The sequence below is a fragment of the Staurois parvus genome, unplaced genomic scaffold (assembly GCF_062004578.1).
Source record: "Staurois parvus isolate SC_StPar_1 unplaced genomic scaffold, SC_StPar_1.0 ptg000347l, whole genome shotgun sequence".
Lineage (NCBI taxonomy): Eukaryota > Metazoa > Chordata > Amphibia > Anura > Ranidae > Staurois > Staurois parvus.
Genome location: NW_028318143.1, coordinates 14,306,326 through 14,330,920, shown reverse-complemented (window position 1 = coordinate 14,330,920; position 24,595 = coordinate 14,306,326). Strand labels below are relative to the sequence as shown.

The 24,595-nt window shown below is 42.5% G+C and overlaps 1 protein-coding gene across 3 annotated transcripts in view; it reads left to right on the top strand.

The window, feature by feature from the left end:
- The window catches only part of TTC39A (tetratricopeptide repeat domain 39A), a 115,257-nt gene that overhangs the window by 35,452 nt on the left and 55,210 nt on the right, over positions 1-24,595 (top strand). For 2 of the 3 annotated variants that reach the window (XM_089684462.1, XM_089684461.1), the window contains exons 2-7: positions 1,615-1,719; positions 9,562-9,693; positions 12,825-12,901; positions 13,775-13,842; positions 18,645-18,709; positions 22,645-22,744. In XM_089684462.1, coding sequence (XP_089540588.1) covers positions 1,615-1,719; positions 9,562-9,693; positions 12,825-12,901; positions 13,775-13,842; positions 18,645-18,709; positions 22,645-22,744 — 547 coding nt within the window. Of the gene's footprint in view, positions 1-1,614; positions 1,807-9,561; positions 9,694-12,824; positions 12,902-13,774; positions 13,843-18,644; positions 18,710-22,644; positions 22,745-24,595 lie in introns of those variants that run through there. The other variant, XM_089684463.1, reaches the window with a different exon arrangement.

The window sequence follows — 24,595 nt, the reverse complement described above, 5'->3', positions numbered from 1 at the left end:
TTACATCCTTTTTTTCCCTTGAATAGAGCTTTCTTTTGGTGGTATTTGATCACCTGTGTGTTTTTTATTTGTGCTGTAAAAATAAGCAAACGACAATTTTGAGAAAAAAACTATATTTTTGACTTTTTGCTATAAAACATGTCCAGTAAAAAAATTTAAAAAATCAAATTTCGGCCAAAATGTATTCTGCACTTTTGTCTTTGCTAAAAAAAAATCCCAATAAGTGTAAATTCATTGGTTTACGTAAAAGTTACAGCCTTTAGAAATTATAGGGTTTTTTTTTTTATTTTTTTTTTACTAATAATGGTGGCGATCAGCAACTTATAGCAGGACTGCGGTGGACATTCTGACACTGGAGCGGAACTGACTTGGTGTCATTGACATCCCCAGTGACACCAATAAAGTGATCAGTGCTAAAAGCACTGACACTGCACTAATTGCACTGAGCAGGAAGGGGTTAAAATGAGGAGCGATCAAAGGGTTAACTGTGTGTAGTGGGCTGTGTCAGTGTGCTTCACTGTAGGCACAGCCATCCAAAGCAGTGTGCCCGAGCTGATAGGCAGGAGAACTGTTAGTAAACAAAACAGTCCTCCTCCCCGTCGGAGGAGGTTTTCACCTATCGGGACTGACAGCTGCTGCTGCAAACGGTGGGGCAGGTAGGATGTGCGAGCCCCCTTCCTGGAAATGCAAAATTACATATATATACATGATTTTGCGCACCCATGCCACCCTGTAGCAGTATTTCTGCTACAGGGCAGTCAGGAAGCGGTTAATAACCAAATCCTCTGCTCCTCCATGATACTAAACTGGTCCCCGTAGTGTCTTCTCCCCCACGCTCCCTCCTTTGAACATGAGGATGCCAAGGGACAGTCCACTGTTGGAGCACGGCGGAGCGCCATCTGCCCAGGTTGCATAGCATTAGGTAAGTGAAGGCTGACCTGAATTATGCAATTTTCTTTCCTTCAACCAGGGGTTGAGGGGCAGAAACATGCTTGATTCCTCCATCAACACAGTCAATGGTGATGGGGGAATCCCTTCTGCTGTGCTATTATATTCTGATGGCGGGAGGTTTCCCCGCCAACAGAATACAATTATCACATGAAAAAAACCTGACAGACTGGTTGTACTGAAGTGGATCGATATATCACCACTCTACATTTTGCTGCTTCAGTGCTTACTGGTATGCTGGCCTGGAGAGGAGGGGAGCACAGCTGGCTCCAGCTCTCAGTCACGTGCTGAAAGGTAACCTGGGGGGGCCAATGGATTCCCTTAATTTGCAGGAATTTCCTATCACTTCCTGTTTTGTCTATGTTACAGGAAGTGAAAATAAAACTCCTCAATGGGACACAGATGGCAAAAAACTTTCAGGAGTTATACCCCCCCCCTTACTCTATTCAAAATGAATATAAAATATTGCATATAGTTCTACTTTATTGTGTTTTCGACAAATGTGGCATTCCTTTTTCCATGGTCATTCATGGAATTTTTAGCAAGAGATGTATTTTGTTATTATTCAGGTCATCTGGGCTTCTTATACTTTCAGAACTTAGTGTGGATATACTCTGTGAATACAAAGTGACCTTGCTAGGCTGATGTGTCTTTTATCTGTTTCAGACAACTAGACTTGGACTTGAAGACTTCTTTATCAGAATGCATGGAGGCGCTGGACATGTTCTTGAACAACAACTTCCAAGAGGCTCTTAGCTACCTTCAGGCCAAGTAGGATTTCTCTTCTTTGTACTGCAGCAATGTATACCACACAGTGCTCCATCACAAGCACCGTCATGTTTAAGTCTACTTTATTCTGTGAGTTGAAGGGATGAAAGTGAAGCTTTGTATTTGTCTCCTGAATCTTTGTACCCAGTCTCCTGGATAACAGAGGAAGCTAGGCAGACTAGCAACACTTGGGCACACAGAGCAGCCCTCACTAAATGATCACAGCTCACTCAGTATAGTGAGCTAACCATGCTTTCCCTTAACAATATTTACAGCCACTCTGACTACAGAGTGCCTATCAAAGCTTAACTAATTCTATCTATCCAGTCCTAGAACCTACATAGGGAGGTGCTACATCTACATCAGGGTTCCTAAACCAGAGTTTCATGGAACACTAGGGTTTCTCCAGAGGGTGCTAGAGCAGGGGTCTCCAAACTACGGTCCTCCAGGTGTTGAGGAACTGCAAGTCCCATGAGGCCTTGCAAGACACTAACAACCACAGGCAAGACTCCCAGAGGCAGAGGCATGATGGGACTTGTAGTACTTCAACAGCTGGAGGGCCATAGTTTGGAGACCTCTGTGCTAGAGGTTCCTTGAGCAATGAGCAATTTCTGCTTCTCAGATACGTTCCCACTGACACCGTTGATCTTTTTAGCTATCTGTAATAGAGTATTTCTTCCCAGTGACCACAAGTGTAAGGAGCATTCTTCCCACCGATCATCACACTAATGTATCATGAGTTGTAGATATACAGTTGTGTCCAAAATTATTCAACCCCCACTGAAATTGAGTGTTTTGGCCAGTTTGACATTGCTTTTGATCATTCAGTCATCTTGCTTACATTTACATTAAAGAGGCACTTGTAGGTCAGACAAATATAACATAACAGTTATAATGAAATAACCACAAATGTCTTTTCTGTGCTCACAGCATTATCAGTTTTATTCAACCCCCAAGTGACATTCAATCTTAGTACTTAGTACAGCATCCTTTTACAGTTATAACAGCTTTTAAACGTGAAGCATAGCTTGACACAAGTGTCTTGCAGCGATCTACGGGTATCTTCGCCCATTCTTCATGGGCAAAGGCCTCCAGTTCAGTCACATTCTTAGGCTTGCGCACTGCAACTGCTTTCTTTAAGTCCCACCAGAGGTTCTCAATCGGATTTAAGTCTGGTGACTGCGATGGCCACTCCAAAATGTTCCAGCCTTTCCTCTGCAACCATGCTCTAGTGGACTTGGAGGTATGCTTGGGATCATTGTCCTGTTGAAAGGTCCAACGTCTCCCAAGCCTCAGGTGTGTGACGGACTGCATCACGTTTCCATCCAATATCTCCTGGTACTGAAGAGAATTCATGGTACCTTGCACACGCTGAAGCTTCCCTGTACCTGCAGAAGCAAAACAGCCCCAAAGCATGATTGACCCTCCACCATGCTTCACAGTAGGCAAGGTGTTCTTTTCATCATAGGCCTTGTTCTTCCTCCTCCAAACATAGCGTTGATCCATGGGCCCAAACAGTTCTAATTTTGTTTCATCAGTCCACAGAACACTATCCCACAACTTTTGTGGTTTGTCCACATGGCTTTTGGCATACTGCAGTCGACTCTTCTTATTCTTTGGAGACAGCAAGGGGGTACGCCTGGGAGTTCTGGCACGGAGGCCTTCATTACGCAGTGTGCGTCTTATTGTCTGGGCTGAAACTTCTGTACCCACATCTGACAAATCTTTTCTCAGTTCCTCAGCAGTCACACGGGGACTTCTCTCCACTCTACGCTTCAGGTAGCGCACAGCAGTCGAAGTCAGCATCTTCTTTCTGCCACGACCAGGTAGCGTTTCAACAGTGCCCTTTGCCTTGAATTTGCGAATGATGCTTCCTAAGGTGTCTCTTGGTATGTTTAACATCTTTGCAATCTTCTTATAGCCATTGCCCTTCCTGTGAAGAGAAATCACCTCTTCTCTTGTCTTCCTGGACCATTCTCTTGCCTTCACCATGTTTGTAACCACACCAGTAAATGTCTAGAAGGAGCTGAGTATCACAGTCATTTTAAAGCTGCCTAATTGGTGCTTATTATGCTTGATTGCTGCTCGGTGACATCCACAGGTGTTTTCAATACCTGATGGAAAGCACCTGTATGAACCTCTGTTCTTCAGAGTGGTAGTCTTTAAGGGGTTGAATAATTGTGGCAATGAAGAAACCACATAAGAACCATTTACTACTGTATTACATAAACAATTGATGTCATTTTAGTTGCATTTGGGTAGTTACAACGTCCTTGTAGGATTTGATTCTGAATACAATTCCAAATGTACACTATAGTCCCTAAACCCCTTTACAGCATTGGGGGTTGAATAATTTTGGACACAACTGTAGTCAATTTTAACAGGTGTTCCACAAGACCGAAAGTTATTTCAAGGGTTCCTCTGTGTTGATAAGCACGAGAAAGGCTGGGATAAAAGGTGCACTGAGAACATTATTTATTTCTCTGACATAAGGAACACTGGCAGAATCTGCCTGCACTTCTTTTTCTCCTCTGCATGGACTTGGCAAGGCTGAGTGTTCATATATACGCAACAAATGGCCAAGGTTCTACCATTCACTAAAATCTTTGTGCCCTAGGTTAAGTTCAAAGAAACCGTGCTCATGGACAATGGTTCTGTTGTTGTAATGACCAAGCAATATTCTCCAATAAAAGATATTGATTTATTCCAGTAAAAGAACAATATTGTTATCCAGTAATAGCAGTATCAAAGGACCGATGGTGGCCGTGGTGGAATGTCCGCTCACCTTGGGCTGCACAAGCCCCCAAACCAAAGTGGATGGTGTGTGCAGAGCTAATTCCTTGCTGAACCACAATCAAGCTAGTTGCAGTCAACTAGGGCAGTCATATTGGACCATCACCCACCGAACACAATGTTATACTGCTTGTTTCAGTATTCCGAGAGTGAAGCAGTTGAGGATGTGAAATTGGTTCACACACCCACCATGTGGACCCCTAAATATGCGTTTGCATTTAAATCATTAACACAGCTTCACCCAGTTCAACCATACACATCCAGGACAACTACATGAGCCTGATCACACTACTGCAGTGCATGTGTTACTGTAATGCAGTGTTTCTCAACTCCAGTCCTCATGGACCCCCAACAGGTCATGTTTTCAGGATTTCCATTATTTTGCACAGGTGATTTGATCAGTTTCACTGCCTTGGTAATTACCACAGCTGTTTCATCTGAGGGAAATCCTGAAAACATGACCTGTTGGGGGTCCATGAGGACTGGAGTTGAGAAACACTGCTGTGATGCAACAGGCAAAATATGATGCGATTGGGGTGCCTTTTTTTAATGGTACACTTAGGGGAGGACTGTCACTGTTCGAGGGCCCAGGGTAAGTAGGGGGCTCCATGAGATGCCCCTAGTATCTTTCATAGGCTTTTTTGGGTGTGGTTTTGAGTGTTGGTGAGGGCACAGGGGCCCCATGATCCCCTATTGCCTGGGGGCCTCATGAGTTGTCAGTCCGCCCCTGGGTACACTAGTGCATTTACAGAGTACCATTGCCCTACACAACATACTACAAAGCACAAGCATACGGCAAGAGCAATTTCTCCAGTGTTAGGGCCCTATAAAAGTAAATAGGCTGTGATAATGCAGTACACAACAATGCATGATAAAGCATGTTGTGGAGCATGCTGTACTGCAATGCACAGTGGCGTGAATGGATCCCTCTGGTAGGGATCCCAAATCCTCTTTGCTTTTATCTGCTAATTTCTCTCTTAAAGAAAACTTCCTGTACTAAAGTACTTTCCTCTTACGATACATTTCCTAATGTAAAAATCTTGAATGAGTGTGAAGGCCATAATCTGCTTTAAATACCAGTCATGGATGATTCAGCAGATAGTCTTTGTGATTTTATCAGGTTTATTGGCATTCATGATTGATTTAGTGTAAAAAATCTGGATTTCTGCTGTCACAAGTTTCCATATAGTGTAATGTCACCATTACGGGCAGACACACATTGTATGTTCTTACTTCTTGTGCAACCACATAAAGCTGTGTGATTCCATGACTCATTGACCACATTAACACCCAGCATTGTCAGATGTTTGTCCACCTCAGGAATGTACTGCTGGTCCTCCCGGCATCCTCTTGTGAAATTTACTCATTGTGGATATCAAAATGATCAAATTCATCTCTTTATCTGCATATGAGCAGAATCTGATCCAAGAAATTGTCACATCTGATTGCAGCTCTACTTACCAATGGAACTTGGATTGCTTTAAAAAAGTCCTGGATTCTTTCCTAGACACACAGAATATAACTGGATACTAACATTTATAAGTAAAGTTGATCCAGGGAATATCCGATTGCCTCTCGGGGGATCAGGAAGGAATTTTTTTTCCCTGCAGGAGCAAATTGGATCGTGCTTTGCTGGGTTTTTTTGCCTTCCTCTGGATCAACTGTGGGTATAGGATTTTAACTTCTTTTTTTTTTTTAATGGTTGAACTGGATGGACTTTTGCAATTTTTTGGCCAGACTAACTATGTAACTTTATTATTTTAGTTAACTGGATGATGGAAATCAAAACTGACTGATATCAAAACTGGTCACTACAAAGCCTTTTCTATATACAAATACAGTATTAATTTGTATACAGTAGTATTATTACTGTGTTTCTATATTTTGTTTAGTGATCTCATGAAACAAGTCTAGTAACTTGGAGGAGGCTTGGATCCTGTCTGACTTTGTACTGGCCGGGGAAAGGGGGAGAATTGAGTGAGTCAAAAGATTAGGGGTCCATCCATTGGATATTTCCCTTAGACCCCAATGTAATAGGGGGTTATGGTTGTCTGTGTACAAGTTGTGCGCATTTTTATTATATTGTATACAGGGGCGGACTGGCAACTCATGGGGCCCCCGGTCAATAGGGGATCATGGGGCCCCTGTGTCCTTGCCCAAACTCAAAAAAGCCTATGAAAAAGGTACCAGGGGCATCTCATGAGGCCCCCTACTGACCCCGGGACCTCGGGCAGTGCCTGAGTTTCCAAATGGTCAGTCCGCCCGATTGTATACATTGTGAACACAGGAGGTGGATAGCTCAGCACAGGCACCATTCAAATAATGCTTTGTAAATGCTTTGCAAAGCATTCTCTCATTGGATGAGGTGGAGATCGTGCCATCACGGCCCCACCTCCAATCAGGGAACACTTCGTTTTCATTCAGAAAATGTAAAGCATTCTCTGAATGGTGCCTATGCCGAGTGGTTGACCTCATGTGTTCACAATGCAGCAGGGCTGCCACTCTGCACAGGACACGGTACCTAGTCGAGATCACTAGAGTAGTGATGTCTCCTGCAGTGATTTTCAGTTTTCAGGGGCATTGACCAGATATGGTATATACCCACCAATCTGGACCAATGAAATTATGCAAAAGTATACTATGCTGGAAATCATCTTTAACTCTTTCACATTTGTTTTTGTTAATAGGGAAAATAAATATGGGTCTACCATGGGATAATAGCCCTGGATGGTGAATTAAAGCTGTATTAAATCCAAAAGCAAACATTTTTTTATATTGCAGATTACCAATTCTTAGATGTGATGGCTGCATTCAGTTTCCTTTTTGGACTTTCTTTCTTCTATTTTCATCCGGCGATCTGGCCAATAAGTCTGTTGTTTTTCGAAAGAACAAGCTGTTTAGCAGTTAGAGAGATGAGACAAACCATTGAACACTGACAGGAGTGCTTAAAATTATCAGGTTTTATTTATTCATGTAAAACCCTTATCCCAAAAGGAAAAAAACTGTTTGCTGTAACTGCTTATAAAGTGGGAGCTGGAGTTTGGCCTCAATTTGTCAGTGTATCTAAATCTGCTACTACATCTACCACTCCCCTCCCCGCAGACTGACAATGCTGCTCTCCAAAGGTTCCCATGTGTTCCTTTATCCAGAGTGGGGTTATTCTAATACAGGAGTGTTATTGGCCAGATCAACAAGTGGAAACAGAGGGAAAAAAGCCTAATAATGAAAACTAATGTAGCCAATATATCTAATTATGGGTAAGCTGCAGTATATTACATTTTTGATTTTGGGTTTAGCTTTAAGCAGTCCTGAGTATGCCCCAATACTTACGGCCTAAACTCATCATTTTAGAATGAAAAAAGCTACAGCCTTTTAATGGTACCACATCTTTAACTTTTAGGAATGTGTAACGTGCCTTAGATGCTTGTTCCTGTGTATGGCCAGCCCTCTGCATGTCATATCTGAGGAAATCAGAAGCGAGGAAAAGGGCTCCATTTCCTTGATGCCGATAGAACTATTCCTGGTCAGCATGTATAATCTGTACCAGGAATTAGCATGTTGTAATGGAGGGGTCGGGCACAGACTGTAAAAGTGTCAGGTTTTGAATTACTTTTCACCTTTTTGTTTAATTCCATGAGAAATAAATAAACATGATTATTCATTGTGATTTGCACATTTCCAGATAGTTCATCTTCAGATCTCTTAGGGCTGAACGCAGGGTTAAGCATACAGTATACTGTCTAAATACAAGAGCTAAGTACTTAATTTTGGTGTGTGTTGTGTATTTCTTCCAGGCCTGTGCAGTAATCCAGCATTAAACATTTCCTCTGTGCAGGAACTTCCGGTAATAAAGACCGGTCACTGCTGCTCCCTCTCCTTGTGCAGAGTGACTGGTCCTGTCTCCGCCCCCTTCTGTAGTTTTCTCCAGGCAGCCTGTAGTGGGTGGACTCTGCTGGGTCCCTCCCACCGCTCAGCTCTCTGCACAGGCTATGTACAGCACAGTCATGATGTCACTGCTAATTTTAAAACATAATCCAGGTTTTTAAGGATTTTGGTGCACACAAATTGGATTTACAACATTTGTGGCCATTGAGGAATATATTTAAATGAAGTTTTTCTGCACGTAGTTTAGTTTTAATACATACACATTAGAGTGCATTTTGAATAAATTGTTAACAGAACCTATATCAGGTTTTTATTGGCAGGATGGGATTCTGTTGGGAGATTTCCCTCAAAATTTACTGACCTGATAATAAATTTCTTGGACAGTAGTAAAAACCCGACAGATGACCCAACCCTTCCCCACACTAAAGTTTTGGCTTGAGTTACATTTTCACGGAAATCAATCATAATAAAATTCTGGGACTGCCATCTCTGACCTCGTTCTGTAAATTCTAGTTCTTGGCTATCATGCTAATCCCCTGTCTTCCATGCTTTGAGCCACTGACCTGGAACCAGCATTCAAATCAGTAGTTCGGGGCTTCATTCTACATGTTTATTTTGGATCAGTGACTCAAAAAGTAATTATACCGGAGGACAAACACTACATCCAGGCAACTAGCATTTTTAGAGAGGAATCACAGTAGCAGCCCAATCTCATGACATGTAGGTGGGGCAGGGGCATATTTACCACAAGGCAAACAAGGCACTTGCCTAGGGTGGCATTTTTCAGTGGGCAGCACCTCCCTCCAGAAGAAGGGAGGAAAGAAGGGACACACGCACCATGGGAACCAGGTGGGATCCGAGAGGGACTGCTTGATGGTGTATGTAGAGCCTGGCTCTCGTTCCCGGGGATGTCTGGAGCTGTGAAGATGAGTGTCTCTCTATCGCCGGAGGGTGAGGGGTAGTGGAAGGCTCTCCCGGGTGGGAGGCAGGGGTGTTGTTGGTCAGTGTCATTCTCTCTCCGCGGCAGGGGGAAGAGGGTGTTGTGTTGGTCGCTGTCCATGGGGGCAGATGATTTTTGTGTTGCCTAGGGCAGCACAAAACCAAAATACACCACTGAGGTGGGGAGTTTACTAATCCAATCTGCTTCATTCTGTTTTATATGCACAGGTCCAAAGACAGTATGTACCATGCTTTGACCTACGCCACCATGCTGGAAATGCAAGCCATGATGACCTTCGACCCGCAGGACATAGTGAATGCTGGGAACACCATGAAAGAAGCCCAGGCCGTGTGTCAGAGGTCTGTACACGCAGGGAGAGGTTACTCATCCTCAGGGGACGTGTGACATATTACATAGCTGTGACAAATAATAACACGGCTCGGAACTGATGTATGTAATTATCACTGGATTACAGTCATGGAACAGATATATACAGCGCTGGTATGGAAAATCTTATGTCAGTTATACCTTTAAACAAAATAGGCTTGTGTTGGAAATGTTACAAACTCCATAGAGGGTAGAATTCATTAGATGATGGGAATCTCTACAATAAATCCTGTGTAATAATAATAATAAATTATAATAAAATATATGAAAAATAATGTTTTTTTTAATTGCTGGAACATGTAGTACAGGGGAGCTGAAAGGGTGGGTTTAATTGCAACTCTTGATGAGCGCTTATGAAATAAGAACCATCCCTTGTGATAAAAAAAAATTAACTAAATGTAAGCTTTAAAGTTGTTCCAAAAAACGTGACTTACCTTAGTAGAATATATGTGTAATTTGTGAGCCACTAATATAATACTCCTCTGGATCGCTAACATAAATCACATACTCTGACTGTGTATATAGAAATCAATATCACCAAAATGTTGCGCTCCCAATCTCCTACAAACTATATAATAATAGCTCAAAATTATATATCCACAAACAACAATTATATATAAAATGCAAAAAAATGTGAAACTAATAATAATCCCAAATTAATATATGTGACATAAATCAAACAAAAAACGTCCCATTAATCAAATAATAGTCCAAAGATTGATGTGATGACGTGATCCTCCCTCCTTCAGCTGCCCTTCAGGGGTGGGGCTACGACGTCACTCGGCACCAGAGGGTAACGGCGAGTATACACGCTGAGCGGCACACACAGGCAGAGATCTTTAATACAAATGCTTTTTGGTTATATACAATGTGAGTGCATTATTTGGGCATTTTAAATAAAGGAATGTTTTATAAGGATAAAGCACTATGTCCATATTTCTTTTTGCTCCACTGAGGAACAACTAAGAGGATTGAGGAGGTGATTCCGAGCAGCTGAAGGAGGGAGAGATCCCTGCAGGGATAACGAGTATTTAAGGAGAGAAGCACTATGGAGTACATAGGAGACACCCAACATCCATTCTATGCTGCAGCAAATTATAGCAGGTTCTATTTATGTGAACAAAAAAGTGTATTATTATTATTATACAGTATTTATAAAGCGCCAATAGTTTGCTCAGCGCTGTACATTACAAAGGGGGAAAGAACATGTGACAGAACAATACCAATACAATGCAAAACATGAGGGGATTGAGGGCCCTGCTCTTTCGAGTTTACAATCTAGGAGGAGGGGATAGTGGCACAGGAGGAGATAGCTGTGGGGGATGGAGTGGTAGGAAGAGTGGAGGAGGTCGGCAAGTTAGCAGGGGGTGGGGTAGGCTTCCCTGAAGAGATGGGTTTTCAGGGTGAGCCTAAAGGAGAGGAGAGTAGGTGATAATCTGATGGGTTGGGGAAGGGAGTTCCAGAGGATGGGTGACACCCTGGAGAAGTCCTGGAGGCGGGCATGGGAGGAGGAGACCAGGGAACTAGAGAGAAGGAGGTCTTGTGAGGAGCGGAGTGTGCGTGCTGGGTGGTACTTGGATATTAGGTCGGTGATGTAGTTCGGGGCAGTATGGTGGACAGCTTTGTACGTCAGTGTTAGGATTTTGAATTTGATCCGTTGCGCAATCGGAAGCCAGTGGAGGGATTGGTAGAGGGGGGTGGCGGAGACGGAGCGGTTGGAAAGGTGAATGAGTCTGGCAGCTGTATTCAGGATCGACTGAAGCAGGGATAGCCAGCGGCGAGGCAGGCCAGTAAGGAGGGAGTTGCAGTAGTCGGGTCGTGATATGATGAGGGAGTGGATGAGCTGTTTAGTGGTTTCTGGGGTTAGGAACGTGCGGATTTTGGCGATGTTGCGGAGGTGGAGTCTGCATGAGCTTGTTAAAGATTGGACTTTTGGGCTGGAAGGATAGGTTGGAGTCCAGAATGACACCAAGTACTCTGGCCTGCGGGGCGGGTTTGATGGTGGCGTTGTTGGACATGATGGAGAAGTCAATGGGGAGTGGTGTCCAGGCTGGGGGGGAAGACAAACTCGGTTTTGGAGAGGTTCAGTTTAAGGAAGTGGAGTGACATCCAGTCTATGTCGCTCAGTAGGTGTGTGATTCTGGGTGACAACTCTCACTCACCGTACTGTATCTCTGAAGTTGTCACACTAGCCTGCTCTTCTGATTTGGGCTACAAACAAATCAGAGGTCAAGGACTATTAAGCCTATCTGTTAGACTTGCAAGGAGGTGAACACACATCTTTATTGTTATAAGTGATTTACCTTAGATTGTAGGCCCCTCGAGGGCGGGGACTGATGTGAATGTACAATATATATATGTAAAGCGCTGCGTGAATTGACGGCGCTATATAAGTACCTGAAATAAATAAATTTACCTTAATGCATCCTATGTAATAAGGTAAAAAACCTTCTGTTGCAGAGGATCCCCTCCAGCCCCCCCCCCCCCTTATAATTACCTGAGCCCGATGTTGAACCAGTGCTGTGCATAAAAGCAGCTGCTCTCCCTGCTCTGTCCCTCCTCATTGGGCAGATTGATAACAGCAGGAACCATTGGCTTCTGCTCCTGTCAATCAAATTCTAAGACGATGGAGTAGGTGGGGGGGCAGGGCCGATCCCCGCTGTCTGTGTGAAAAGATGCAATGCTTGGGAGCATGCTTGCAAGTGTACTCCCATAGGAAACGGCTTTCTATGGGGGCCCTCAGCAGGGAGGAGCGCCATCGGGGGACCCAAGAAGAGGAGGATTGGGGATGTTCTGTGCAAAGCTATTACATAAAGCAGGTAAGTATAACATGCTGGATATTTTGATTGAAAAAAAGGAAGCTTTAATATTACTTTACCTTTACTGCAACAAATTATGTATAAATGTTACATACGACTGATGCTGTTGGAGATACACATTTGTGCAGTACCCTGTCCCCCCTCTCTCCTCTTCCCCTGTCCTGGTTAGAATCCTGTTTGTCTTTCCTCTGCGGGTGTCTTGTGTATTTTGTGTGGGAATATCTCCAGTGTGTACACTTCACATATCAGTGTGACAGCTGTGTATTCCATCCCCCTGTACATAGGTTTCGGAAAAGATCCACAGTCGCGGACTCCTTCAGCAATTTAGTCCATGGACAAAGTCTGGATCAATTCACGGAAGGTATATACAGATTTGTGATGTTTCATATTGCGGGAATAGGGCCAAAATTCTCAGTTATGTTCACTTCTCTTTTCCTCATGTTTAGTTTCTATAGATCACTCTCTGTTTGTAAAACACACTGTCCCAGGAAATATAGAATATTTACCCCAGATGTTATCAGACTGTAACTGCATTTGCACGGGGGAAGGGGACAGGGGGCACCGTAATTTTATTATTTATTTTATTTAATATTATTTTTCTTTACACTTTTTGTAATTGAACATTATTGAGCAACATTCCGTGTATCTTGGGCAGCGACAGGTAATCTTTATTGAGAAATCAGGGGTCTAAAAGACCCCTGATCCCTCCTCTGCCTTCCAAGGCAACCGTTGAAATACAGATCGGTTTGATGGCCAGGTAAGCAATGAACTGAAACTGGAAGTGGCTAAATCTCCATCGTTCCAGCTTCATTTGTCACGGTGGGGGGGGGGGGGGGCAGATGTTCCTTCTCCTCTGTGCTAAGTCCACCTGACTGCTTCCAGTGATCCTGGGGGTAGCAGTGGGGGGCCCTTTTGAGCTCTGTAAAAGCGATTGGGCAGCCATATAGCTGCTCCGATCACTTGTACCTGATACCAGGATCATGCAGCTGCAGCCATGATCCTGATATAACCACTTCTCGCCCGGGATGTATATATACTGTACATACGCTGTATACGTGCACCTAGCATCAGGTGGATTCATTCAGGTTAAAAAGTGCTGTTGCCGTGATATGTCAGGAATTTATTAATGCAGACTTGTCAAGTTAATAAACAGTCCACTTTAAGTTTTAAATCTTGCCATATACTGTAATTAAATCTTGTCATTCTTGTTGTATTTATTGCTGTTGTGTTGAAGAGGAGATCCACGCAGAGGTGTGCTACGCCGAGTGTCTTCTGCTGCGCGCTGCCCTCACCTTCCTGCAGGTCTGACATGTCAGTGTTACACATTAGTTGTTACATCTTTTTATGGTTTTAGTTACAATGCCAGGAAACTTGTTGTTAAAGAATTATTGAATAGAATAAATAAACATATACATGATATGGAATTAATAAATGAATGGAATCGGCACATCTTAACTTAGTTAAAGTGGTTCTAAAGGCTGTTTTATTTTTTTCTTTGACATAACAAACATGTCATAGTTACCTGCTCTGCGCAATGGTTTTGTAAAGAGAATCCCCGGGCCTCCTTTTTTCAGGTCTCCCACTCCGGCACTCCTGGCTCCTCCCTCTTTCTCAAGGGGCACTCGTGTGTGCTTTCTCCCTGAGCCGCCTCTGTGAGTCTATGAGGCTCCCACTCCCTCCTCACTGACTGTGATTGACAGCAGCGGAAGCCAATGGCTCCCGCTGTTGTCTCAGCTAATGAGGAGAGGGAGAGACCCGGGAGAGCTGCTGCTTTTGTGGATCGGGCTTAGGTAAGTATTGGGGGGGGAGGGGCTGAGGGGGGAACCTGCACACTGAAGGTTTTTACTTTCATGCATAGAATGTAGGTAAAAAGCCTTCAGCATTTCAAACCATGTTAAACTCCAAGCAAAGAGCAATGTGTCAAATTAAAGTGTTAATAGGCCAAAAAACCAAAAATGTAATATATTTCAGCTTACCAGCCCTTAAGTCGGCCATACACGGGTCGAATTCCAAAACATATTTTTCTTTTTAAAATCTCTTCTAAGAATTTTTGTTCGAATTTAGAGCCATTAGTGGGCCACAACAATGGCCGAGTTTCGAGCGACCATCGAATTTGAGTGATAGGGCATGTTGGAAATTTTTTGAAAAACGAACAAATTTCTAATCAATGATGGGAGAATCGTGCGAGAAATGTAATGTGACCAGCAAAGAAAAGATAATTAGTCTTGGCCACAAAATTTCTTTTGAAATTAAAGGCTTGGTTGGTTAAATTTCGAAACCAATGGTGGCACCATTGGATTACAAAATGCATGAAATTTCCAAATTCCTAGAGAAAATTCCTTTAGAATTCGACCTATGTATGGCCTGCATTAGCTATCGTTGCTGTGTTCATTTTTTTTTTAAATATTATCCTTTATTCTCACCCAGCGATTCATCCAATAGTACCCTGTTGCTGGGTGACAACTCTCACTCACCGTACTGTATCTCTGAAGTTGTCACACTAGCCTGCTCTTCTGATTTGGGCTACAAATACCTCCTTCCCCTAATTTCCATTACATTGAGAGGAAGGGGGAAATGTTTATTTTTTATTTATTTTATTTCAGGTACGTATATAGCGCCATCAATTTACGCAGCGCTTTACATATATATTGTACATTCACATCAGTCCCTAACCCTCAAGGGGCGTACAATCTATGGTCCCTAACTCCCATTCATACATACACATACTAGGGCCAATTTCGACAGGAGCCAGTTCACCTACCAGCATGTCTTTGGAGCAAATGTTGGTCACAGAAGATAGCTGAGAAGGCAGGTAACACTGCTTGAGCTTTCAGTCTACTACACAGAAAGCTACAAGGACTGAAGATTTCTGGCAGGACTAACAAGTATTTCCTGTACATACAGAAATGTTGCTTAGCCTAAAAAAACAAACTAATGCAGCTACCACATCTAAGGGCTGGTAGGCTGCAATATATTACATTTTTGGTGTTAGGTTTAGATATACTTTACCATGAGGACCTGGTATGGATATTTTATACATAGTTACACTGGTCCACGCTGTATAATATATCTATACCTGGGAATCTTTAAATCACATGGTGAATGTATCACCTGCATAGGCTGTGTTTCTGCAGAGAGGTTTCAAATGAAAATGTGAGCCGTCAGAAGAGAACCAGGATAGGCCAGCTGGTCATATGGAGCAAGGTCTTCCCTTACACCTTACACTAATAGTCATTTGAATAAAGAGAGGCTAGATCCCAGTAATAATTCTTGAATGTCCTTAGTGCTAGTGGGTTCCACTGGTACTCATCACATCAACTAATGCCAATAAATGGTGTTGATATTGGTAAGGCTGTGGCAAACGGGAATGTTGGAAAAAAAACTTTAATTTATATATTTTCCTCAATAATCAAAAGGCTGTAAATCCACTTTGTATCCAATGCCTTTGCAAACCCAGATATTACCTTGTAAATGTAGCAGTGACATAATTTTGTACAAAAGGCATATTTGTGGGAGGGACCCTGGTTACTACAGGCCATCTGCAAAAAACTACAGAAGGGGGCAGATACAAGATTGGTCACCCTAGGTAGGTGTGGGGATTGATTGATTTTGTCTCAATCTAAACGAAAGAAAATCAAACCATGTACCGTATGGCTATCCGTGTATGGATTTGGAGGAAATACACAAGACTGAAATAAGAATACACAGGCCTGTTGTATCTATACAATATTTACCTACAGTGACGGAAATATGTATTTGATCCCCTGTTGATTTTGAATGTTTGCCCACTCATAAAGAAATGATAAGTCTAAAAATCGAATGGTAGGTGTATTGTAGCACTGAGAGACAGAATAGCAACAAAAAATTCACAAGAAATGCATGTCTAACAAATTATGCATTGATTTGCATGTTCATGAGGGAAATAAATATTTGATCCCCTATCATTCAGCAGGATTTCTGGCTACCAGGTATCTTTCATACAGGTAACAAGCTGAGATTAGAAGCAGTCTCTTAAAGGGAGTGCTGCTAATCTCATTTTGTTACCTGTATAAAAGACACCTGTCCACATGCGCAATCAAACAATCAGATTCCAAACTCTCCACCATGGCAAAGACCAAAGAGCTGCCAAGGATTTCAGAGACAAGATTGTAGACATACACAAGGCTGGACTGGGCTACCAAACTATCGCCAAGCAGCTTGGTGAGAAGATGACAACAGTTGGTGAAATCATTCACAAATGGAAGAAACACAAAACAACTGTCAGTCTCCCTAGGTCTGGTGCACCATGCAAGATCTCACCTTGTGGAGTGTCAATGATCATGGGAACAGTGAGGAATCATCCCAGAACTACACGTGAGGATCTTGTCAATGATCTCCAGGCAGCTGGGGCCACAGTCACCAAGAAAACAATTGGTAACACACTACGCGACAAGGAATGAAATCCTGCAGTGCTCACAAGGTCCCTCTGCTCAAGAAAGCACATGACCAGGCCCGTCTGAAGTTTGCCACTGAACATCTGAATGATGCAGAGGAGGACTGCTTGAAAGTGTTGTGGTCAGATGAGACCAAAATCGAGCATCAACTCGACTCGCTGTGTTTGGAGGAGGAATGCTGTCTATGACCCCAAGAACACCATCCCAACTGTCAAACATGGTGGTGGAAACATTCTGCTTTGGGGGTGTTTTTCTGCTAAGGGGACAGGACAACTGCACCGCATCAAAGGGACGATGGACGGGGCAATGTACCATCAAATCTTGGGTGAGAACCTTCTTCCCTCAGCCAGGGGATTGGAGATGGGTCGTGGATGGGTGTTCCAGCATGACAATGACTCAAAACACATGGCCAAGGCAACAAAGGAGTGGATCAAGAAGAAGCACATTGAGGTCCTGGAGTGGCCTAGCCAGTTTCCAGACCTTAATCTGATTGAAAATCTGTGGAGGGAGCTGAAAGTTCGAGTTGCCAAACATCAGCCACCAAACCTTAATGACTTGGAGAGGATCTGCCAGGAGGAATGGGCCAAAATCCCTCCTGAGATGTGTGCAAACCTGGTGACCAACTACAGGAAACGTTTGACCTCTGTGATTGCCAACAAGGGATTTGCCACCAAGTGCTAAGTCATGTTTTGTGAAGGGGATCAAATACTTATTTCCCCCATGAACATGCAAATCAGTGCATCATTTGTTAGACATGCATTTCTTTTGAATTTTTTGTTGCTATTCTGTCTCTCAGTGTTACAATACACCTACCATTCGATTTACAGACTGATCATTTCTATGTGAGTGGGCAAACATTCAAAATCAGCAGGGGATCAAATACTTATTTCCTTTACTGTATGCTGGAGTTCAGCTTTAATCAATCCAATGCTGCATGACCACTATATGTAGTAAGAATATACAGAATGACATGGTCACTGGGTAATAAACAAGTATGTCACATGTTACCATAAGAGGAAGCAGTCATGTGACCAGCTTGCAGAAGGTTCATGATCCTTTATTGCTTCTTTCTTCCATACCCTGCACTGGGCAATACACCCCTGCTGTACAAGCCAACAGGCCACCACCTGCCTCCGGGGAATATTCATATGACAGTATGCAGTGGGGCATAGCAACCTACTAGCACTGCAGCCAGTCAGATATCAGCTCCGTTTGGTTATAACAAACTACAGTCTGCAGAATTCATCTGTTTTGACCTATTGTAAAAATACTTAAATGAGAGAAATATGTGGGCAACCTCTGCTCACCTTCTGAAAATGCTAGTTGTCTGGCTGCCAAGCTAAGACAAGGGCTTCTATGTTTTTGTTTTGCCTGATCCAGATCAAATTTCTAGATCAGGAATCCTGACTTTGCTCTAGCTTCACTCCCTGCATATTTGTTCCAGGTTCGTGACTCAAAGTTTGGAAGCCATAGGACCAACACTACAGCCAGGCAATCCAAATTTTGAAATCAGCAGTGGCAGCCTACATATTTCCTTCAGTATTAGTTTTGGAGTATTTAAGTTCAGTGACTTTAATTGCTGATTAAGAAATTCCCCAGTAAATTTATGTAATCAAAATAGAAAATTACAATTAATGCTGCAGAATAATTATTTTTTTCTAATTACTGCAGGATGAGAACATGGTCAGTTTTATCAAGGGTGGAATCAAGGTCAGGAACAGCTACCAGACGTACAAGTGAGTATTACCCTGCTCTGGGACAAGTACAAGTGAGTATTACCCTGCTCTGGGACAAAGTAAAACGTTACACAAGTAGATGATGTTATTTCAGTGGAACTCCAGCCAAAGCTTGATTTAATTTAGTCAGAGTGGGGAAGAGTTAGATCTTCTGCCTGATGCATTATCTTTTTCCCCCTCCCCATTTTCCTAAACTTCCTATCAGAACAGTTAGGGGGCTATTATAAAAAAAAAAAAAATTTGTATCTAAACTAAATTGAAAAAAAAAAAAAAATTACACATATGCTTTACGTTTCGATTGTTTCATCCTGTTTCTTTAAAATTCTGTGTACATTTAGTCCCCACAAATACTTTAGAATCATTCCAGAGATCCATATCTATATTAGTTTCCTTTATGCCTGTGTCTGCAGTTCATCTCGCTCTCTCAATATCCTCCTTTCTGGCCACCTATTCAAATGCACTGAGATCAGAAAGTGAAAGTGATAAGGATTGATAAATCCAAGTTAAAGAACGCATCCCTGGCAACCCTTTCCAGGAGCATGCTCCACCCTGCTGGCCAATGAATGGTACAGAATTTAGCTGTGCTGTGCAGCATAGTTTCTTGATTACTATTCCAAAAGCAGGTCTGATAGTATGTAATCAAGTTACTGTTGGGCAGGCTGCATAGCTAAAGACTACACCATTCAAAAGCCAGCTCCCTTTCTGGAACATGGAAATTAAAAGGGTGCCTGGGGATGTGTTCTTTCACTTTTGCAAACAGGAGGAACCTCATGTATCATTGGCTGGAGTCCCACTATGAAGGAAACCAATTCCATTGCTGCGCTATCCTTATTAAAATGCTAGTTGCCTGGCTTCCACGCTGATCCATTCTTTGGCTTCCATGCTAATTCATTCCAGTATTTTTGAGATACTGGCCTTCAACAAGAATGCAGAGTTATGACTTTTTGCACTGGTTTCACTTGCTTTGTTTGTTGCTGGTCACTGGCACAAAATTTTACAGAAATAGACAGGTAACTGGAACTCTCACAAGGAGGTCAGCAGTGGCAGCCTACATGCTTCCCTCAGTATTGGTTTACTTTAAGATAATCATATATACTGTGTGTTTGTCTCTCAGCCTAATAGAATGCAGTCTGTCAGTCCAGAACATGATGGTCTTTACACACTGGACCTGCAGCAACTGTATCGGCAGGTGTTGGCATGGTCAGTGCAAGCAGACACCCCACCTCTAGTGTGGTCCTGTATCTGTTGCAGTCCGGCAGCACAACAGTCTTCTCCTGAGGGTGGAGTCCTGAACTTTGCTCAGCTTCTGTACAATAAGTTGTCAAAACTGGGACCCAGGGTTGGTCACCATCAAACCGTGGACCCAGGGTTGGAGGCTTCATCCTACTCAACCTGCAAAGCCCCTGAACTCCAGGTCCCAATACAGGATTTGCCAATCCTGGAAAATCTGAAAGACCAGTTTTCTCCTAATGAGACACATATCCTGGAACCCCTCAATCTGCATTGATGACAACCCTGGGGGACACCAAATTCTCTCTACACCGTGACATGTTGCTGTTTTGTCACTATCATATATATTTTTTTATATATATATATATATATATATATATATATCTTCAAAAAATGCTACACACCTTCTTTTCTTTGCTGCAAAGTTTTATTGTGCAACAACATTTATCAGGTACATAGGAATGCACTGAATGACCATTTTCAGGCATCCTCACCTATCCTTTTCAGATTCAGAAGCCTGAAAAGTTTTGATCCTGATAAAGAGTGGGGACACATGAAACAGTCATTCAGTATGTTTCTGTAATGGCAACTTTGGGAATACCAGGTGAAACTCCGGACACGAACTTGAGGAAAAACAAACTTTTTATTAACCAGCGCTGCTAGAGACTTAGTAAGGACTCATGTCTGCCAGCTAAGTGCCTTGAAAAGCGTGTCACAGGGTGTACATATCAACAATTACGTCACAATGCATATGTTTCCTCTTTCATTTTCTGTACATTCAAAATACTTTCTAAACAGTGCAGAATATGACCTTGTGTTTTCACAGATAGATAGATAAACTCTCTTCAGCTGAAAATAAGGGTACCAGGTGCAGACTAGAACACATTGTTACACAGGAAATAAGGGAAGGGGGAATTGAGCTGATAACTTTACTTTTCAAACAGATGCTGTTAGAAATGTTAAAACTTAAGGGGAACTCTACAATATTTGGGTGCTGCCACATTTCCATATAAATGACATGTGGTTATACTAAAACGTTTTGCTGCAAAGTAAATAAAGCATACATTGCTTTTGTAATTATATGTCTGATCACAGAGTGGAATCTGCTAGCTGTTTGCACCCTGAACCAGAACTAGACACACATATGTGCGGCTCACCCTTCCTAATATATATATATACTGTATATACCCCTTTTTGTCTTAATAAAGGTAAATTTAATGCAATTATTTAGTTAGTAGCTTACTACCCTATACTGTATTTCCAAGCTACTCACAAGTTAAAGCCAACCATAGGTGATTAGGATATCGGCAGGTTCAGCAGGGCCAGCGAAGATTCGAACCATCTATAGCATGATTTGTTGTACGTTGTGGGTACAACCAAACTGTCAAATTTTTCATGCTATTATTGCTAACGGCAATTAAACCTGAGAGGGATTCTAATCCATCTCCACTCTGTCCAAAACAAAAATAAAAGGTTTTTAACTAGGGCAGCACAGTGGCTAAATGGTTAGCACTGCCGCCTGGCAGCACTAGGGTCGTCGGTTCAAATCCCAACCATGGCACCACCTGCCTGGAGTTTGCATGTTCTCCCTGTGCCTGCGTAGGTTTCCTCCAGGTACTCCAGTTTCCTCCCACACTCCAAAGACATGCTGCTAGGTGAATTGGATCCTGTCCAGGGGCGGACTGACTATTCGAGCACTTGGGCACTGCCCGAGGGCCTGGGGTCAGTAGGGGGCCCCATGAAATGCCCCTGATGCTTTGTATAGGCTTTTTTGGGTGTGCTTTGAGTGTGGGCAAGGACACAGGGGCCCCATGATGCCATATTGCCTGGGGGCCCCAATGAGTTGTCAGTCCACCCCTGATCCTGTCTAAATTGGCCCTAGTGTGTGTAAGTATGAATGTGAGTTGGGGACCTTAGATTTTACGCCCCTTGAGGGTTAGGGACTGATGTGAATGTACAATATATATGTAAAGCGCTGTGTACATTGACGGTGCTATATAAGTACCTGAAATAAATAAATAAACTCCACACAACACTTAGATATGCTCTTGTCATTAGGACGGTATTTATAGTCCCTGTGTCTCTGGGTGAATTATACTGGCGTTTGTGTATATTCCACTCCTGGATAGTGGAGCCTGTCACACTTCATTGCCTGCACTTTGACAGTGTTGATGGCTTATTCTGTTTTATTACACTGTCAAGGTTTAATTTAAGTCATATGTGCAGCTTTTTTTGGTAAAAACAACTGTTTTGTTCCTTCTCATCATTATGCCGTTAATGACTTGTGTAGAAGCAGGCATTAAAGGAAATGTACTGATGGTAATGGGATTGAGACAAGCAGAAAATCTTTCCAGACATTATATAGAGGATATCCTTATCAACCCTTTAAATGTACATGCTCCTTACTGATCCCTGCCTGTCAGATGAGTGTGATCTTGGGGAGCATGTACCAATAAATGGATGCTGAAGAGGCCTTCTCTGATGTAAATTCATGTGCAGGGAGCTTAACAGCTGCAGATTACTTTATTAGGAAATTTCAGCTGGTTGGACCCAGTAAAATTCCCAGTAGAATTTTCAAAAGACAGCTGGGAGAAAGACAAATTGTTAACAATTAAGATTGTATTCTTGCTTGACTTGCTTGAAAATATTAAAGGAGCTAAGGTTTTAAAAGTGGACTTCTTTAACTTTTTTTTTTTTTTTTTAAGGGAGCTGGATAATCTACAGAAGTGTGCTAATTACCTGAAAGGAGACAGCCATTGTCACTTTGAAGGTGGAGTGAAGCTGGGTGTTGGAGCATTCAATCTGGTATGAAGTTATATACACATCATTTATGAGTAATGTATGACTCACTGATTGGGGCAAATGTCACATCCATTGCTTTCGGCTCTAGAATAAAAATATTAAATATAATGACATAGGAGTGTTCTTATAACATTTTTTTTAATGTCATCATCCAAAAATGTGTTTCTAGTTTACTTGTACATCATTCAATGGAAGAATCTGTCACTGATTCGAAATACATTTTGCCTGCACGCTGTTTCATGGGTGGGGGGGGGGGGACTCAAGTAGGGAATGTGTTCTGTCTTCATTCCTTAGAAAGATACTACATTGTGGTGTTGGCAGTCTGTGAGTGACTTTTTTTGGAAGGTAGAAATTAGTGACTTTTATAACTTTTAAACATTAGCAGGTCATAGAAAAATAATACAATAGTCCAATCCAGTAATCCAGTAATCATTTCTTAAGTCCTTGCAGCTTGATGTACTTGAAGGGTCAGTCCACAAGTAAAACTTGGTGGGCATATGAGAAGTCTGTAGCTTCCTATATGGCTTCCATACTCCAATTGTGGAAACATTCTGCCATAATTCCTTACACTGTTCTGTCTATTTGTGAGTTTTAGATGTAACTTTGTGTGTTCCAACACAATGCTATAACGAAACTGAGACTTGCTTTTATTTGGCACAGAAGATGTACAGACCCAGGAACTCAAGCACAGATATCCCACCAATGGGTTAATTTCCAAGCACCTACAAAAAACTGTAATATCAAGCTTGGTTTCATCCGTTATCCACCATTATAATATTCCAAGGTTATGCTTGAGTAGAGGAACATGGATATGTTTTAATATCCCTGCTCACCCATACCGGTGTTTGTGGTCCCTGCGGTTTTTAAGGGATGGGATAAGTGACATTAGCAGCATGGTATGGCCCAGTGGAAAGGCTGTCTTAAGTGAGTGCCATGAAAGGTTGCTCCTCTATGTGCTGGGTTTCCAGACTCCTAATGTACTAGGTGTGAAGACCTCTGGCAGACTTTTGTAAAGCAACATATGCCAGGGGTCTTGGGGCTACTGATGCTTGTTCTCTTCACTGGTGACTTATCTAGCTCCTAATGGTGTACTGCTAGGTCACATCTTCTGAACTTAGTCCATCATTGTATCTGGTAGACTACATGTGTGCCAGGAGCATAATGAGTCTATCTATTCTGCCAGATCCTCAAAGATATAGATACTGAAGGGTGCAACAGCCCTAAGGAAGAAAAATATGTACAGTGACGGAAATAAGTATTTGATCCCTTGCTGGTTTTGAATGTTTGCCCACTCAAGAAATGATCAGTCTAAAAATCGAACGGTAGGTGTATTGTAACACTGAAAGGCAAAATAGCAACAGAAATTTCAAAAGAAATGCATGTCTAACAAATTAGGACTGATTTGCATGTTTATGAGGGAAATAAGTATTTGATCCCCTATCATTCAGCAGGATTTCTGGCTACCAGGTGTCTTTCATACAGGTAACAAGCTGAGATTAGAAGCAGTCTCTTAAATGGAGTGCTGCTAATCTCATTTTGTTACCTGTATAAAAGACACCTGTCCACAGGAGCAATTAAACAATCAGATTCCAAACTCTCCACCATGGCAAAGACCAAAAAGCTGTCCAAGGATGTCAGGGGCAAGATTGTAGACCTACACAAGGCTGGACTGGGCTACCAAACTATCGCCAAGCAGCTTGGTGAGAAGGTGACAACAGTTGGTGCAATCATTTGCAAATGAAAGAAACACAAAAGAACTGTCAGTCTCCCTAGGTCTGGAGTACCATGCAAGATCTCACCTCGTGGAGTGTCAGTGATCATGAGCACAGTGAGGAATCATCCCAGAACTACACG